Raw genomic sequence first — 19,851 nt, 5'->3', positions numbered from 1 at the left:
ATTTTATATTTAAGTAATTTGGTACACAGTTTGCCTGTGTAAACCCCAGCTCTGTGTGAATCATGTCATCCTTTTTACACGTCCCAAGTGTTACTGTGGTCTTTTTGGAGAAGAACTTCTGACAACTCTTAGCTTGTATCTTTACCCAATTTGTAAAAATCTATTTCATTCAAGAGTTTCTAAAACAGACAGGCAATGTATCATTTGCTACACTTGCCCATGTCACATTTCGGCAAGGACAGGAAACCCTAAAGGAGGAAAAATACAGCACGGATCTTCTTGCTACCATGCCTAGCCATACTCAGGTTTCTAGATGTTCTTGTGAGAATTTAAGGTATATTAGAAAAGAAGTGATAAGTTAACCTGTCAACAGGAGAGAACTCCTATGATGTCTTCACTGCCAGATATGGAAGACTGTATCTGATGTACTGCCTTTCACAGTTTTTCAAAGTTAGACACAGAACATTTTCTGAGGTATTGGATAGCCTTTCATACCCTTCAGAAGGGTCGACAAGTCAGGATTTAGCTTCAGTTGTGCAGCTCTCCTTCTGACTCCCCGGAAGATGTAGTTCCCCTTCTCCCTGACTGGGGAAGCTATCCACTGAAGTACAGCAAAGCTGTATACAAACTAGGAAATTAACAAACAAAAACTATACTTAGTGACAATCATGACTGCATCAGGATACACACAGCCACCCCAAACCTTATAAGCACAGAAATAAAGAGGGGAAAGACTGCTGTATTCCACCACGCACTTCTGTTGCCTAGGCACTGCTGCTAACACACTCTGAAAGGCTTTCACTTCCACCTTTGGTGGGGAAAAGAAAACAAACCAACAATATCCTGTGCTTTAACATCAGCTACAAAAGAAAGTTCAGCACTTTCACACTTTTCATGCACATTAACTTATATTGCCTTAACAGCAGCAAGAGTTTACTTGATTGTGTTTGAGTGCAAATCTAATGGTGATAGGCTACTGTCTTAGCTTTTAGAAATGGCAGTGAAAGCCTCTGGAGTCTGCTACCAAACAGCATTGTAGGCAGTATGAAAGTGGAAATGAATATAGAAGTCCTTCCCACTAACTTTATGTTTGTATACTTTAGAGTGGGTGGATGGAGGGAGTGTAACCCAATGCAATCTTAACACTAAATATAGTTGTGTCTGTTAACATTAGTTAGGTAAAATACCTATTAGATTTACAGATTTTTTTTTTTTTTTCTCCTCGGTGGGCAGAAGGGATTGCTGGATTACAACTTGAGCACTACCCAAAGTTTCTACAGTATTCTAACATCCCGACTGCTCTGGACCAACAACCCACTAGTTAGATCATGTGGTAAATTGCACTAATGTTGTTTACTATGCCAAGGCAGACATTTCACTTTCAGGAAAAAATTACCACATGTTGAAATTACTTTTGTCTGATTTCTGGATAAATACTGTGCATGTTCAAAATCCAGTCAGTATAATAGAGACTGAAACACATCTGGCTACAGTCTATGACCTCTAGTAGGAACTATAGAGCAATTAGGAGGGACTGGGGAGAAAGGAAAATAAGTTATTTAGTTTTGAGCTGCATCTAGAATTTTAGAATCCATTCTGTAAGGAAGAACAATTCTCAAGAAGTAATGTTATAATTTGTTGTAATGTGAAATTACTTTAGAGAAAGAAAAAAAATACCTCAACCCACAGATGAAATGGGTTCATCCATGAACTTAGTTAAATCAGATATTCTCCCAGATGGGAATTATCCTTTGTCCTCACTGCTACTGAAAACAGACTAGACTTTTATTCTCCATTTTAGCATATGACTGTCCTCAAGGAACACTACCAAACAGCATTTTCCAACTTTAGAAATTATTTTAAAGTGTTTTTCAGCTCAAATATTTACAATGATTTTGACATTGAGTAGTAGTTGCCTGAAGTTATACCTTAGAGGAGTTTTCTGAGAAGAGCAGACATACCGGCTCTGGAGATTAAAGGAGGTGTCATGACACCTTGTATCTCACATGACATTCTCTAGGTTGAGACTAAATAATTAGACCTCTTCTGGAATTTGTTACACATTTGTGATGAGAGTTGCTTTTCAACACAACATAATAATTGCAATTACACCTGCAATTGCTAATTTTACTTCCAAGAAACAGCGGTCTCAAGATCTCCAATCAAGCATGTTGTAAACATTGGAGAATGTCCTTTATAGCTTTTCCCTAACAGGCCTCCTTCTGCAGTTTTAAAAATCTAAGCCTCATCACTGACATGATTTGCTATATCTCATAATTCCCAGGACAGCTATCTCCTGCTCAGAATCATAAACACTATTTTTTAATCTCATTTTTATAACAGCCAGTATAGATTAAATTGGGTATGCTCTTAGGCCAGTCAGTGTTTCACTATGTAGCATGTGTGTGCTCAAAGGCAGATCAATTATTCTGAATGGGGCCTGAGAGATTATTAAATGAGCTATAGCTTTCACTTTCAAGAAGCTGCTTCTCACATTTTTTTCCCTAGACTTGAGTAATGCATCAACATGCTTTCAACCTTGTCTGTGACACATACTAAGGCAGCTGCTTTAAGGTGGATTCCTTTAAATCTACATGTATTTTAGTGTTTTGGTTGACACTTCCTGGTGTAAGAATCCTGAGAAAGAAAGCTCCTACCCACAAAACTGCAACAGAGTTAAAGGGGTTTTTGTACTTCTAAAGAATCCCTTGCTAGAAAAGAGGGTGCAATACTAATGGCTCACAGCATTAATTTCCCTCTCCCTACCTTCCCACCTTTGCAAGTCACAAAGCAAGTCTTATCTATTCTCAGTAGAAAGAGAGCAGATCTAAACCAAAGACACCCAAAAACCCTTAAAAAACTACTAAACACACACATGCATAGATTTACCTAATTGTTTAGCTAGATTAGGCAAATGTTGTTTTAACAAAGGAGAGATTAATTTATCCCTACTTATTTTTAAATAAAGATGTGACAACAGTTTAGAAGACAGAGAATTACCAAGGGTACAATTAAGACTTTCTACCTAAAACCTCACTTGTACACATCTGAGAAGTGGATACTAGGCATAAGAATACTGTACCAGGTATAAGGATACAGGGACAGGCACTTCTTCATTTGAACAGGATGACATGGTACAGTGAATACTTATGTAGAAGTCACAGAAGTGAATACACTATCGGAGTAGCTTCTGGTGCACTAAAATTTAAGCTACCTCTAGGACTCTTCATAACTGCATTTTCAGTAGATCAAGAACATGAAAATAGAGAACCTTAAGTTTTGAAAAAATGCTCTAATAACAAACTACTTTCTATTACCACTTCCAACACTTATTTCTTTATGGAATGACCTGTATGGGTATCTGATTTTCTCAAGCTCTTCTTTTTTCTTAAGTCTGCCACATTTCTTTATGATTGTGCATCCTGAAGCAGGCTCTCTGGTAGACTTGGGAAAAAATACAAAGTTAAGAAAATGTATTGGGCTGGACTGTTCCCCAGAAAATACTCTCAGACTTCCCAGGAGAAGCAGAAATGGCCTTCTAGAGAGAAAATACTACCACCCCCTCTTTTTAAGGTGGTAGCAGCATGGATAAAGCAACCAAAAGATCCTACACTGCAAGAAAATCCAAGGCAAAAACATGTTTATCGTAATACAAGCAGTAGTAACTACTTTCGCTGCACTGCTAATTGCACAGAAATTACAATTGCTGATGCAGGAGAAAACAGTGGTACAATTGCTGATTTTACACAGCACTTTTTCTTAAAAAAAAAATCAGCTAATCCACAGATTAACACACAAGCCACAATAAAGGCAGAATCAAAATACTTGGAGCTCTACCAAGGTTAGACTAAAGTAACCATATCGTTCTCTATATCTGACAAAAAAACCCCATGATCTTTGGTGGTAAAAGTACAATCTTGACTGAGAAAGCCAGAGGAAATACAACTGTAGGAGGTTTCTCTGCTCAGGTTTCACAGACAATAAGGACCTACAGAGCTTTCCACCTCTGTAAGTTTTATTTTCTTGCCTACTCATTTCCTAACATAAGTACCTCTGATGTTAGATGAGCATTCACTCTTAATTCCAGGAGGCTTAGCAGAGACTGAGTTAACTTCCACAAAAGTATTCACTTTATTTCCTGTGATTTCCAAGATGAAGATGAAGACCTCATTCAAAGTATTAAGACCTTAACACTGCTCATTCAGCAGCTGAATGTTCTTTGTAAGAAAGAATATATAACCGTAATATTACAGGTGCCACCTGCAAAGGATATAATACACTTTTTCCTCGGGAAAAACCTGTAACCGTTTTACAATCTCCTCAGGTTTTCGAGTAAATCCAGCCCTTAGGTGAAGAGGGTTAATTAACCACTTCATGCTCATTCTGATCATATAGAATGAATAACTCAGAGCCATCAGATTTAAGACTAGCAAGTGTCAGGCTGCCTCCCAAGGAAAAGGACATAACAGAAAGAAGTACTGCTTGGCCACTTTTGCCGAGGTATTACAGGATTTTGTTTACATTCTGTGTGAACATGCATTGTTTCTGTCTGGTTACTTATGAGCTAGACAAATATTTCTAATGCCTAATATTCCTGCTATTTATTTCTATCCCTCAAAGAACAGACATCTCCAACTGGACTTCCACATATCTTCTGCAATCTCTGAAAATCCTCTCTGTACCCAGTGTGGGAGAAGTTCGTTAAGAAATGTAACTTCAGAAGAGTTTAATCTGATTTACATGAAGAGACTTTCATTCAACTGCCTTGATGGGAATCTTGCATATTTATCAGATAAAGCTTGGTTTCATTATAAACTGTTTTGCCATCGCTTTTGAAAAAGAGAACTAATGAGGAACTGTCCTTGAAAGGCAAGCAAAAAATTCCCCTAGTACAGCTGTTCTGGAAAAATTCAGTTGGGGATAGAGGAGGTGAGAGATGAAAATTTAGCAGTCTCTCCTTTATCTAGTCAAAGAAAATTTCTCTGGGGAGATGTTCAATCTCCTATTTATACCATCTGGAGACAAGTCTTGAGAGTTCTTCCTGACCGCTGACACTAAGTCCGGACTCAGAACAAAGATGGGGTCTTTTGGAGGCCTAATTGTAAAGACTGACACAAGGGAGCAAGACTTCCATTTACTTCTGTGTGCTACCACTTAACAGGAAGAAGTGACAAAATCTGGTATAATCAGGCAAGACAAATCCCAGTGCAATATGTTAGATAGCCTCCATTATTGTTCAGTTTAATAAAAAGCGATTTTAGATTTGGCTAAGCACAACTATCCATATCAGGAATTATAAGAAAAAATAAACAAGAAGAAACTATTATACACTGTCAGTGTCTGCATCTGGTGGTGAAATTAAGAAACTTGTAAAGTTATTTGATTCTCAAAGTTTTTAGCTTACTCCTTTCTTACTTAAGAATTTCTGTATCGTAGTGATTGTCAAAAGCATGAAGCCAGTTATTTAAAACAAGGTTTTCTTGAGCTTGGTCTTATTTTGTCATTCTCTAGCATGACACTCTCTCCTCCCTTATAATCTGCAGATGATTATAAAATACATAATTTTCATTTGAATCTGACAGATGACTGAGCCACTGAAATATTCTGATTACCCACAGAGACTATAATATACTTCCACTTATATGTAATTATGTATCTGTGACTGTGTATACATAAAAATATCCAATTTATACACAAAAAAAGCAGTGCATCATCTGACGTGTGTTTCTTCTATCCTGCAAGACAAAGATTACTGATCATAGCTGAAAAGGTTACCTGGATCTGGGCTCTGTTCCCAGCTGTTATATTAGATATTGTCCAGCATGCTTCCTTTTTGATAGATTCTTTTGGGCTGCTTAGCAAGTGCAGTAAACTCTGAAGGGCTGAACAATTCAGAATTACCTGAATACAAAAGAAACAAAAACACAAACCACACCTTAGAAGAAAATTAGAACACAATGTATTCAAAAAACCTATAAAAAGTATATCCTACCAGATGATATCAAAAAGAAAAAAACAAATACCACAACCCACAACCCCCCCAAAACAAAAAACCAAAACCACAACAACAAACACAAAACCAAAACAAAATAAACAAAAAAATACCCCACACCACCACCAAACCAAAATCAGAGAGCAAGAACCACAAAACAAATATTTGTATTTTATATGCAGGAAAGCTAATAAGCAACAGAAGTGAGTGATTTAGATCATGCCTTCATTATGATTTCAGCGCAACCTGAACAGAAGAATATACTAAGCCCATTATAATGAAACAAAAATAAGATTACAGTATTTTCCTGTATTCTTTTTTCCTATATTTTTGTATACCTGGAAGCTCCAACTACTTCTTCTTTCTGCATCAGCTGGCACAGTGGGGAAGATTGGTGCCAGTGTTGTGTCCAGTGACATTATGAATGGGCAATTATTATTTTAAAACTGTTAAAAAATGCAACTGTACAGAGCAGAAAAGTTGCAGGAAAATCTGCATTTACAAAATAAAGATTTTAAGTCCCTGAAGTAAAAGAGAGAATGCCCCAGAACAGGTATGTTACAAGACAGAATACTTAATTATGTAATGTTTGATAGCAAAGGGCATAACAAGATTCAATGACTGAAAAATAAAAAGAAAATTTAAAAAAAACCCTAACTTCTTACAAGTAAAAAATTTAGAAGAGTCTACTAAGCAACATGATAGTTTTGCCTTGTATGGCAAAAGCAGGCAGCTTAGGAACACAGTGTGATATAGAACTTTATGAGAATTTTTTTGGTCTGTTCACAGAGGTCAAAAGAAAGAGTGTGAAACTGAATCATGGTGATGATTTCTTATCTTGGAATCTGAATTCCCATACTCATCTCTTGCTCTGACTCCACACATACTCCTAAAACCTTTCCATTCCAAAACTAAAATTTAAAAAAGCAAAGCTTATTGTTCAGGACTTTATCAGGTATCTACTGGGACAAGGAAGATTTATTTTTTCCTCACACATAGTCTATGGTTTTGGCCATCCCCAAGCACTAGCAACTGTTAACTGCTAGAAATGAGAGATAAAGCAAAAACCAGCTTTGTGCTCTGAGGTTGTACAGAGAAGTTTTCAGGCAACTGTCTGGTATGTTGCTGACTTACTCAGAAACATACCAACTATCAAAATCCTTCTACCTCACACACTTGATTAAGGATTTTTATGTGAGTTCTGGACCCCTCTTTAGCACACAGCGTAATCTGTGGGCAGGACTATCAAACTATCCTACTGAAGCAGTTCTCTAGAATGCTTATGATATGCTCCTCCTAAAAAAACTGTGTGCAACAAAATGTTTCAACATTTTCTTGAATTGAAATCTAAGATTTATGCAGTATTTAATAACCTGCATTACATGCAATTTAGTGATCCCCTATGGTTTTATTTTCAATGAAACTATGAAATCACAAAACGCACCTCATTCTTATGACTGATCTGCAAAACAAAAGCCACTGAGAAAATACAAGAGAGCCCATGCAATTCAGCTAGAGAAAAAAAAATATCGTAACAATCAAAAGGTCATGTTAACCTCCTCCAGCACTAATGACAATATATTCAAAGTGTCCTGCTGCTGCTGACTTATCTTTAATCTCATTGTTACAGGACTACAAAATTCCAAAATTCATACAAACAAAAAAATAAGCATTGAAAGAAGCCTCAAGGTTAGGAACCTGGATTTTAACTTCAGTATAATTTACCTGGAAAAATTAAATGCTTTGATTGGGGAATCATGAACTTTAAGCATGCCTCCTGGATGTCCATTTCCCTGCCTGCACTGCACACATTTCCACATTCACAACAGCTACCACTTTCTGATCACATTTCTGCCATCAGCTCCAGTAGAGTCAACAGCCCACCACAGTCTTTGAGCCTGTGACTTCAATCCAATCTGACTGTGCATTTGTCAGATAGCTCTGCACCATACAGCCATGCCTTTTAGTTTGCCAACTAGAGATGGAGGCCAAGAGACAGTAAAGTTTCAAAAGCAGCGGCCTACTCTGTGCTGTCCTTCCTCATATTACCAACTGGGCATCACAAAAGAGTGTCAGAATGCACAAAGTGGGAAAAATCTTTAACACCAGCAGAAGCCCTTCACTGGAGCTTCTGCTCTATGTGTAAAGAGGGACTGCCACCAACAGGTAACACACATATGCAAGGCACAGACTCTGTGCTCCCAGTTTTTAAACTGACATGAGCTGCTGTCTCTTGTAAAACCTACCAATCAGCAGGATGACCACCTAGCACCTCTGAAGCATCAAGTTTCCTGGCTCCTTTAATTCTGATACAGTGGTGGAAGTAACTGCCTCCTACCAATGCTTCTCCAAGTATATGCCCAGACAGTTACATACCATCCAAAATCTAACCAGGTACTCTTTTTTGTTATATTCATTATAAATTGTCAGCAGCATCAAATGTGACAAGCCTTTGATGGCCCTACTATGACACATACTTCAGCATAAAATTCAGCCTAAGATGGCAGACTTGCTTTAAACAAACCAGAAAACAAACAAAACCACCATACCTTGAAGAGTACTACACAGCTACACACAAATCCCAGACATAGCTATATAAGAATTACCAACAGTTCAGGACTGAACAGAAAAACTATAAAAACCACATGTTTTGAGGCAACTACTGTCACCAATTCTTTCACTTTCAAACTTCAAAAGGAACAAGAGGAGATGCTTGTAAAGAGGTTACCACAACTAACAGAAAGATAAACAGCAGTACAACATAGGAGAAAGTGAATCCATACCTGGGTCTGGATATCATCTCCTGTGACGATGTTCCCAACAGCTCGTAAGGCAGGAGATACAACTTTGTAGTCGTTGTGCCTAAAATTACCAAAGAAAGACCTAAGTCTTAACCATCCTGAAGCATCGCCATCTTTACATCCTCAAGGAAGGAACATCCATCAGTCAGGGGAATCTTCCCTGCTAAGTATGACTTAACATTCCCTATCTCCATTGAAACACTCCAATTTTAAACTAATAGTTACTCTTTCTAGGGTTTCTAATTATTTAGGTCTTTAGGTATCACTCAGCAGCATAAAAAATTGAGATTAAAAGACTAAAAGTACTTCAGAGTATAGGTATCCTTGGGAGGAAAAAATAAATCAGCTTTAACTATGAAACACACTTAATGTAGCATGCACAAAGGCAGAGAATGAGACAGAAACACAGACAGAAGCTGTGTGTTTAACTCAATCATGACCCCACACAGCTGTTCGATCATCTTCTGTCATCATATGCATCCCACTCCGATCATTGTTAAATCAGGCTTGGAATAAGAAGGGTGAAGAAAGGAATTTTTTTCTCAAATGAAAATTTTTCTATGAAGTTACCTTAGGTAATACATTCTATTTGTTAATCCAGCATAAAATTTGCTTTAATCTTAAAAGCCTTAATAGTCTTTTTTATTTATATCACTGAAAACCATTATTTCTTGTTCTTAGGTAACTAAATGGTCCAGGTACTTCTCTCAGACCTGAAGAAATGGCTCAGAACAAGGCCAGTCTCTCTGACCCCAACTCTCAATTGTACACTTTACTGACTAAAGCGTGCATGTACTTTTCTACTGTAAGGGTTTAGGAAATTCTTTACATTTCAAGCCCCTGGTGCTGTAATTTCTAGTAAGTTTCACTATTTCTTACATTTCTACCTTTGATATCCTTCAGCAATTTCATTGGCAGGTAATCATAACAACTACCTCAATGGCACAGTGAAAATTCCAGTATATATTGTTGCTTTTACAAAAATGCTGCTGCTAGGTGCTGGGGGAAAAGAAAGAATCTCTTAAGAAATAGCAAAATTAGTACAAGGAAAATTCCATTGTTTCTGTTATTCATGACAAAGACTAAACACAGACAGGTAAAATTAAAACTCAAATCTTGCTTTTTGGAAATTATTATGTTTCAAGACATGTCTAATCAGACTTCCTATTGCTGGAACCTTGGTTTTGGGGAAAAGAGCGGATAGTGCATTTGCTCAGAACAAATTTCTTACATCAGCAATTCCACAAGTCTTCTGCAGACTCCTGCATCAATCACAGCCTGGATTTTATCATTGGGGCCATCAGACAAGTAAGACAAAGCCCAGCAGGCATCAGCTAACACATCTGTATCATTGACAAAGAGCAGCCAGGAAAGCACACTAAGACAAGGTGAAACCTGTAAGACATTAAGAAGAGATACATACATTGTGAAAATAAGAGTCAGATGATCTATTAACATGTCAGTTAATTTTGTATGTGACATTATAGTATGAGGCACTGGCATCCCAAGGTTCAATACTCAGAAGATTTCAGGTGGAGGTAACACTTCTGTGCAGGGCTGGAGCTACAAAAATACAGAGGAGCCTGCCAGCAGAAAAGCACTATGAGAATTCTTCAGCCTCTACAGTGCAATGCCTTGCAACTTAAACTCCTACTTGCCCACTAAGATGTGCCATACTTTGCACTACAGCAGCCAAGATGTTTTGTTCTGCTGTGGGATGGTCATCTCCAGTACAGTAACAAAAAGTTAGGAGGCAACAATATAAAAACAGTGGTTGTGAACACTTGCCTAATGGACTAAATACATTCAAAAACACCATTTGTAAGAAGCCCACACATTGTTTTGGATAAATTCTGAAATATTTCTGTTATTTAGTTTAAACTTCACAAACCTGATTTCTTATTTGGATACCATCACTTTGCAATGCATTTCCTTTCATACATTTCTTACCTTGGCAAAATCCGGAGGAGGATTTTTCCCTCTGCAGAGGTTGGATAGAGCCCATACAGCATTTCGAGTCATAGTGAGACGGTTTTGTTTTGAAAGCAATCTAAAACAAACATACAAAAAATTCCAACCTTTGCTTTAAAAATAAATAAAGAAATAAATAAACAGAATCAAAGCCAGGCAATGCTGTAGGGTCAACTGCATGAATCATTAAAATACACTCAGGCCAACATTTTTACTCATACCAGGTCAAAATATGCTAATTTTTTTCTGTGAAAAATACATCCTGAGAAAAAACGTGCTTGGTGGCTAGATACTAACATACATGTTAGACACATGAATCCTAGTATTCCAACAATAATCATTACCCTAAAAGTATCTTCATTTAATTGCTTAGCTACTAACACGGCAGATTAACATTCCAAAGTTACAGGAACTGTGACAAAATTATTCTAAGTGAAAAGATAGGCAGGTAGTTTTGGAGAGTACCCTCTTCATGGAAATGCATTATTATGTCAGTTGCAGACTATCAACTTTACTTTTACACTTTTGTATGTTAAGTTCACTAGTGAAGCAGAACAAAACCTGCCCTCAGAAAATGCATATAATAAGGTTTAAGGTTTCCCCAACATGGAAGAGCTATGTATCTCACAGCAAGCAGAGTTCATGGACTTTCTGTGCACACTGGCTCCAGTCCCAGCATGTGAGAGCCTTGCCCACTGGGTTCTTGTTAGGACTTGATCCTACAGACCACCCCAAACAAGTCTCCTTCTGCAGCTGTTAAGGGGTGGCATCCACGCACCAGCTGCAGGGTTCATCTTCTGCTCAGTAAGACACAGGAAGCTAAATGATGTGATGAACTGTAATACTGACACCTTCATGAGATCTGCACACCAAAACTGCTCTCTCACATTAGGACTGACCAAAGGTGCAGCAGCCACTGGTACACTGTGCGTCTCCTTCTCCTAGATCAATCCTATCACAGACAATAATGTCTGTGGCATTGGTTAATTAAGTCAAACACTGTGTGAAGCCTCTAAACAAGGCATTTTCCTGGCAGCTTAGAAATGACTAGCTTTAGTGCTCTTTGGCCCAGGAGGAATGTACTAATGGAAGACCCAGTTTTTCCACAATTGTAACAGCTCGATTTCTTTTTCTCATAGCCATCCTACACTGTACCAATGTCTTTATGAAGCACTGGAGAATTCCAGTGCTGCAAACAGAGTTTGCAAAGGACAGAGACTAAGTATTCCTAATTCAGACATTATAACACAATATGGTGTTGCTGTTTGAGCAACAATACGGTCCTTCAGCAAAGGACCATCAACACAATTAGTGGACTAGAAAAACAACACACAACTGGAGGGTTTGAGACCTGGATTTGTTCAGCCTTAGCAGGAGACTATGTGAGAGGAGATATAACTGCTGCCTACAACAGTTTAACAGGTGGATGCAGAAAAGAGGAAGGCAGGTCCTTCTCAAAGGTGTGCAGTAACAGGACAAGAGGCAACTGTCACAAAGTAGAACACAGGAAATTCTGATTAGGTATTAGAACATTGTTTTTCACCATGCCATGGTCAAATGCTACAACAGGTTAAGGAATCTACCTGTGACATTCCAAATTCGACTGGTTAAGTAATTGAGTGATCTAACCTGATCTCACCTGCTATGAAGAAAGGGCTTGACTAGATGACCTCCAGAGGTGCCTTTCAACTTAAATTATTCTATGAGTCTATAATAAGCTCAGGCATCCACCCACTCTGTAGAATAAAATAGTTCCAGCTTAGCTGTTCCTAAAATATGTTTCCACTTTAGCTCTATTATAAAAGGAGTTCTGGAGACCCCATTAAAAAGTCTGATTAATCCACAATGAAAAAATCATTATTATTAATTATTGTTATTAGTCAAGACAAAAACCAAACTTCAGTCTTATCAGACACTCAAGCAAAATTCTGGAAAATATTTTAAACGGACTTACTGCAATAAAGGGGGCAGGATATTACAGTCCAATACATAGTCTCTGCACATTGTGCTGTCTCCAGCGATGTTGCCAAGAGCCCATACTGCCTGCAATGAAAAACAGAATTGTAATTGCTTTCATTGTCACAATTCAACCAGTTTAGTCTACGTATTAGAGTGGGAGATACTCTGTTCTCACTGTTAGATCCTGGTCAACATACGAAAGGGGAATGCATTCTGGTTGAGTATTACATATATACACCCAAACTCATTATGAGATTCAGGAATATTTACACAGATCTAAGAGGAATATCAAAACAGTCAAAATGTATGTTTCCAAAGACCTTGCAGGCAGACATAACCTTGCTCTGTCCACAATATAAGAGGCTTAGTAACACACTAATTCTACACTCCTCCTGATTCAGAGCTGGTTCAAGTCCAGATGTTCACCGTACAGGTGAAGCAAGTTTTTATCTACCCAAAAACCTTTGTGTAGAACAGCCCATATGAGTCTTTCCTAAGAAGCCATAAGAGCACGCATTGTTTACACAGTCATATTAAGAATGTTGACACCAACTAAGATGAAAATGAGAATCTATATGCAAGATAAACCAAGATTCAGAATCAAAGAGTTCAGGCGGGCATTGGCATATATTCTTTATGAGAAAACTATACAAGACAGAATCAGTGTTGTCTATTAAGACATATGCATGACAAAGTGCAAGGACAGATATTTTACCCCTTGGACATCAGTACTACTGTTACCCTTAAGAAGAAAATATCTACAACACCAGAAGATAATTAAAGAAGTATGAAATCCATCTTCCGTAATATGATGAGAATAAAAGATTTAATTGTCTTTCATTTATATGTTTGGGTCAAGTGATCTTTTTGATATCACTGTCCACTAGTACGAGACCTATAACTGGAAAAAATTAAAAATAAGTCTATATGAAGTATAAAAGCCATTTGATTAATTCCATGAGATTTATAAACAATATTTTGTCACAGAAGAAATTGTATGAAACTCACATTTGCTATTTATTTCAAGGTAGCAGAGGGCTAAGTGTCACATCAAATAAATAGGCATATATGTTTATTTAGTAAGACCCATACAACGTCTACACAATCATTGTAAATACTTCCAACACTGTACAGAGAGGATAAAAGCGATCCTGTTTATCATGGACAGCAGCTGCATGTCATCCCCTAATTTCTTTTCAGTTGACTGTATTTATTTGCAGTGAAGTGCATCACAGTGCATAACTATTTCTCCAACTGAACACACAGAAGTTCCCCACACAAAATAAACATTTTTCTCTCTGTATCTCTATTTGAAATAAATTACCCATCTAAAGAGAAAAAAAAAAAAAAAAAAAAAACACAGAATAAGCCAAATTTGTTACCTAAAGGAAATTCTCAGATAATTTGAAATACGCTTATTTATTCAATATCGATAGGATGTCAATTGATTTGTTGTGTTAGATTTCTACTGCAAGATGTTTTTTAAATGTGGAAAAAAAGATGCTACTTTTTAAAAAACAGCCTCCAAAAGCCTCCTCCAACCACCTGAGGCCTGAAAACACTAGTAAGTTTTTGCAAAATTAATACAGTTAAAACCAGGTAACAAAACGTATATACAAAATGTAGATACAGATGTCAGCTTGCTAGATATAAAGTGAAAACAGTTCTCCTCTGTACTGGTATTACCAATAACACCATAGAGATCGATCAATCACAAGTCCGTAAACTGCAAGTTAAGAAATGAGGAGACTATTCTGGGGAAGGATTGTTTTGTTCTCCTACTGTTTTCCAGTTTTTCTGCTGTCAGCCACAGGCAGAGACAGGGCACCAGGCTACACTGACCTTTGTTGTGAAAAAGCAAAGCCATTTACTATGCAATGTCCCCCTCCCCAACTGATCTTCATAACAAAAACTTATTTTTCATTCCCATTCTTATTATTTTACAACTGTTGTGACAATGGCTTATCTGAAATAAAAGTATAACCTTAGGTCAGGAAGCCTCATGCACTCAAGACAGAGAATGCAGCTACTGGAAATATTTAGCCTAAGAGACAGAACACACGCCACATCCTGCAAAATATCATTTGTGTTAGAACTGTTAGAAGCCACATTTGTTGCTCACTGCAATGCTTGGATATTATTTCTGCAGCAATGAGAAGCCTAAGGAATTAATCAAAGGTTTCAGCTAGTTCTAAACTTGTAGATCTTTTAAAAACATGTAAGGTGAAAAGTTAGAATTTGCAATTATTTCCTTATTGAACATGTGGGTAACTTTGTGTGAAGATACAATCTCCTTGCCTGGACACGCTTACACACATCAAACCAGCCCTGGAAGCTGTATTTCGCTTGTCTGTGGACTTTGTTTCTGTCATTATAGTAATACCTATTTTTAGGATTGACAACAGCGATAATCACTTAATCCAGGAACCCATTCTGACCCTGAATGACAGACTGGTTTTGCAACAGCAAATCTCACATCAAAAAGTCTGACCAGAGAAGTCAAATAACATCTCTACTGCTTTCCTCCTCTTGCTTTTTAAGGCAAGAGTAGTCTGGCTGAGTAGTCTGGTGTCACAGGACCAGTTAAGAGAGGATACTGCAAGAAATCCTTGTAATGCTAATGACTGACAATCTACAAGATGCAGAGAAATCAAAATATCTTTAAAAAAATATGCACAGTTCTGTTTAACAAGGAAGGTATCTTTCCTTAAGGAATTATTTCAGCTCTTCAGACAAGTGAGGAACATAACTCAAGCTCATTTAAACTCTTCTTGTCAGATACTGTTGTACATACAAAGCTTCACCATGGCCCCCACAGAGGACATGTGAACAATAACAAGGCTCTTCACGTTTTTTCTGAATAATGTTCAATTATTTCCATTGCTTCTTTTGTTTTGTGCACTTCTTAAGATGCAAATGGCTTGTCTGCCATAATGTTTTGGCTTCACTCTACATATCCCAAATATTTTTATCTTCTTTTCTGGATAATTGAAAAGGTAAAAGGTTATTTAATTTCAGTAAATTTCAGAGTTCATTAAATTTAAAAAAAAAAAAAACACTCTAAAAAAATAATAATGATTTTTAAAAAACAGTACTTTCCAGCATCCACATCCAGAGCTGAAGATGAAAAGAACCTGTAACTTTAAGATTTGTAGTCTGACTTTTTAACAAGCATCTTAGGTAGCACAGATGTGTGCAAACTGAAAATGCCAGTCCTGCCTTGTCAATTGACAGCATCCATTTTCATAGGCTGCTATAAATTTCCATTTACTACTAATAGTGGAGTAGGGATTGTTGCAGGTTTCCAGTTTATTTTAGTCATTATTAAACTCCAGTGCTCTTTACTGCAGTACCGAACAACTTCAGTAGTCAATAACAAGAAAGTGCAAGTTTTGCGGAGTATTATTGAGCCATATGGTGCCTTCTGTGAATAATCCATGTGCTTTCTGACCACCCTCCACTTTCCTCTGGATTCTGATGCCTCTCAGTCATTACTTCATTAGAGCTTCGGACATTTAAAGCAAGTGCTAAACCAACCACCAGTGTGTAAAGTCTGTACCTCCTGGTGGAGAAGAAATACTAGGAAGTGAGAATCAACACTTTCTCTACTTTTGGCCACTGACTTGGGAAATTGATCTAATGCTGGGATGGAGACTGTGAAGATCAGCTTGCATGCAAACATGACTGGATTAGCGGGCACAAGGAAGGATACCAGACAGCCAGATTCCTAGCAGATGACTTCTACTATGTCCCAATAAAGAAAACACCCTTCTTTCAGTGGCTGGTGTGATCATAGTTTCTTACTCTTCACATCTCACCCACCCAAATAGAGAAAGTAGCTCATACTCATGTCTCAACTGGCTTTCCTGATTTTGATTACTGAAACCTAGCTAGTAGGACTGCTGATGTAAAAGCCAAACAGATCTTAGACACCAGACTCAGAGGTCATTGCAGCCAAACAAATGAGGGTTACCAAAAGGAACAGCAATACAACTAGAAATGGAAAAATACTGAGGGAGAAACAAGGTGGTTGGTTTAGCTGAAAATACAAACGTTCCCAAAGGGGAACAGGGCAGCTGGAGATGCTCCTGCCACTGGCTGTCTAGCAGAGCACAAAGAGACGTATCTGTCACTGTGAGACAATCTCATTCATCTCAGACAGGGACCATAACACTTTGCACAGTTTTTGAAGGAAATTCAGTGTTCACCAAGGAAACTCAAGTTAACATCTGGGTTTTAAATACCTCAACAAGAGCACTCTAGGAAAGAACTGCAGCTAAGACACTGCTGAAACTAGATCAACCTTAAGCATGTCTAAAGGTCTTTGATGGAATCCTTCAATATAAATTATTTCAGGCTGGCAAATCTAAATTTTTAGAAGTTTTGGGGAAGAAAAAGTTGTGATAAGTGGAAGAAGGCTAAGACAAACAGTACACCAAAAAGAGAAACAAGGTGGAGGGAGATGTAACCAAATTGTTTTTCGTAAAAAATTAAAATACAGCTTCTGTCATAAACTCAATTTCTTTGGTGGGAAAAACAGATGCCAAATGGTTTGGCCACCAATCATAGTGAACATCTGAGAAAGACTGATACACAATGCAAACAATGAAAGAGAAGACCTAAAGGATGGCAGGGTAATTAAATGTCAGTCTGCAGAGCTTAATGGGTTAACGGATCTTGTAAAAAGACAAACGATGTCATTTCATTAAAATACATGTTGTTAAATAAACATAGTTATAAAGATCCCCTCACACAGATTTCTATATATATAGCCATTGATTTAGAATCACACTAGACTCAGGAACTAACATATGCAAAAGGAACAGTGCAACACGTTAGATTAAAACTGGATTATAAATATGAAAAATAACCATTGGTAAAATCACTAACAGGTAAAGTAAATTGGTATCTGTTCCTAAGCAACTGCTCAGGGAAGTTTGAAATAAAAGATAAATTAAATGATGCAAGTCTGTAAGACTTGCTGTAAGACAAAAACAGTGGATAATGATTAGCCAGTAAGCCAAAGTAAAATATTTAATATTACTTTTTATTTTTTAGTTTATGCTATGATATATATTCAAAATTGTATTACCACTTACATTTCCTTCTACAGAATTACTATCCCACCTAGCACAACGAATGGATTACTAAACGCAGCCTTCAACATTTATTTTCCCATTCATCCTTTACCATATAGTTGTAAGGCTAGCTTTTGGCCCATCTGCCCTGAACACGCAGTTATATTTTCCATATTTTCCTGTATTTTTGTAATTTGCCACAGTTGCTTGCAAATAATAGTCTTCGAAGTAGTACTGTGAGAGAAGATAAGAATCATCATTTTGCAGGGGAGAAAACTATGGCCAAATATCTTCCAGTTTCAGAAATCCAGCTTGAGAAGCCCAGGACCAGATCTGCTCAAAACATAGACTTAAGTGCTAAAGTCACTTGCAAAAGTCCCAAGTTGTCCTCAACTACAAAACAAAATGCAAATATTTCACATTGAGCATTCAAAAAGCACAGAACTAGTATCTACTTACTGAAAACCGACACAAGCGTACTGTCCAGCATGGGACACTAACTGGTAGATACATTTATCTCAGAAACCTGCAATTGCCTTATCACACAAATCCCTTCCCTTTTCTCCTTCATTCACCACAATGTGTTCCAATTTTAACAAACAGGGCCACAGTTCAACAAATAAAAGCCTCGTTCACAACCTGCTGATTTGTTACCAGGCCAACCATCTGTAAATATACTAAACAAGACAAGAGTCATCTGGAAAAATACTATGCAACTGTGTACTAATGCTATCCTGTAATGCAAAAGTACAATAGCTAACATTCAAGTGCTTAATGCTTTTAATTTTTCTTTCAGTTGATATAATGGTGAAGTGTTTGGAGTTATTAAAAGCTGATGGAAAAAACAATTTATTTCACATTGGCCTGCCTTAAACTCAAAGTCAGCTGGGTGCAGGGCTGCAACCTCTAGACCTGCAGCACAGAAACCCACCATGAAAGGGTGTAGGTAACACTTCACAGTGGTACATTTTCCTTCTTCAGCACAACTTACTACAGAGCAATTCATAAGTGGTATTTAAAGACTTACTGGTAATAGAGAGATCACAGATTCAGCACCTCAATTACACAAGAAAAATATTTTCCACTAATTATAACCCACTCTGCCTGCCTGCTATCTGAATTTCAACATGTCAGCAGCTTATTAAGAGGCAGAGGGGGAAGAAGACGGATAAACTACTTAACTGTGGCCCTTCTGTTAATTCACACATCTTGATGCTGAAAGCTGCACAACTCACTCTAAACATGTTTGTTCTTCCCACCTGCTCTCTAAACATCAGCAGAGATTATAACAACCTAATAAAAAGATTAGCTCTTGCACAGAAGATCATTAGGAGCAAAAAATGGAGCAGCCCTTACCACATTCAACGAACCATTCTGCAGGAACAGCACTGTACAAGTGATGGCTGAATTGGGAAACTAATGCCATCATTTTCAGTGCCAAGTCTGGATGGATTTTCACATGGGCAGAACACAGCATTTATCTCTCATTTTGGCAAGCTCCCTATCACATTTCTAGTTTACGAAAGAGACTCATTTCCTCAAAGAAAGTTAAAAAAATTAGACAAAACTGCTCATTTATTTCCTTTAATATCATTTACTCAAGCATCTGAATTCAATTTCTCTGAAAAAAACCTTTTCCAAAATAATTCAACCTGAGACAGACCACTGAAAATGGAAAGTTGCCGAGTGGAAGAACTAGAAAGCTAAAATCAACTGAGAAAAAAAAAAAAAAAAAATCTGTCTTTCTGGTGGAAAATGTTAGGCAACCTTAAGTACAGATGGTACATTCTGAGCCAGCTAAAAGAGAGAAAGGCAAGTTACACAAAGCAATCCAATGCCTATGAGTCGGGACTTCTCCAATCATGCATCTCAATACAGCCAAATGCAAGGTCAGATATCTAGGAACAGAGAATAGAGGTCAAACTTACAGGATGGAGAACTGAACCCTGGCAGTCAGTGATCCTGAAAAGAACAACGGATCATATTGGATAATCAGCTCAACCTGAGCTTGCAGCCAGCTTCTGTGGCAAAGAGTCTGCAAAGACATCTT

General features: G+C 37.5%; 1 protein-coding gene across 1 annotated transcript in view; it reads right to left on the bottom strand.

The window, feature by feature from the left end:
• The window catches only part of KPNA1 (karyopherin subunit alpha 1), a 53,747-nt gene that overhangs the window by 10,833 nt on the left and 23,063 nt on the right, over nucleotides 1-19,851 (bottom strand). The window contains exons 7-11 of the mRNA XM_082043591.1: nucleotides 12,719-12,807; nucleotides 10,744-10,843; nucleotides 10,025-10,188; nucleotides 8,776-8,854; nucleotides 5,776-5,901 (exon numbers count right to left, since the gene is read on the bottom strand). Coding sequence (XP_081899717.1) covers nucleotides 5,776-5,901; nucleotides 8,776-8,854; nucleotides 10,025-10,188; nucleotides 10,744-10,843; nucleotides 12,719-12,807 — 558 coding nt within the window. The remainder of the gene's footprint in view (nucleotides 1-5,775; nucleotides 5,902-8,775; nucleotides 8,855-10,024; nucleotides 10,189-10,743; nucleotides 10,844-12,718; nucleotides 12,808-19,851) is intronic.

The sequence above is a fragment of the Streptopelia decaocto genome (genome assembly GCF_964273445.1).
Source record: "Streptopelia decaocto genome assembly, chromosome: 1".
NCBI classification, from domain to species: domain Eukaryota; kingdom Metazoa; phylum Chordata; class Aves; order Columbiformes; family Columbidae; genus Streptopelia; species Streptopelia decaocto.
The sequence above is the reverse complement of the archived record's forward strand: the minus strand, read 5'-3'. Positions and strand labels throughout refer to the sequence as shown.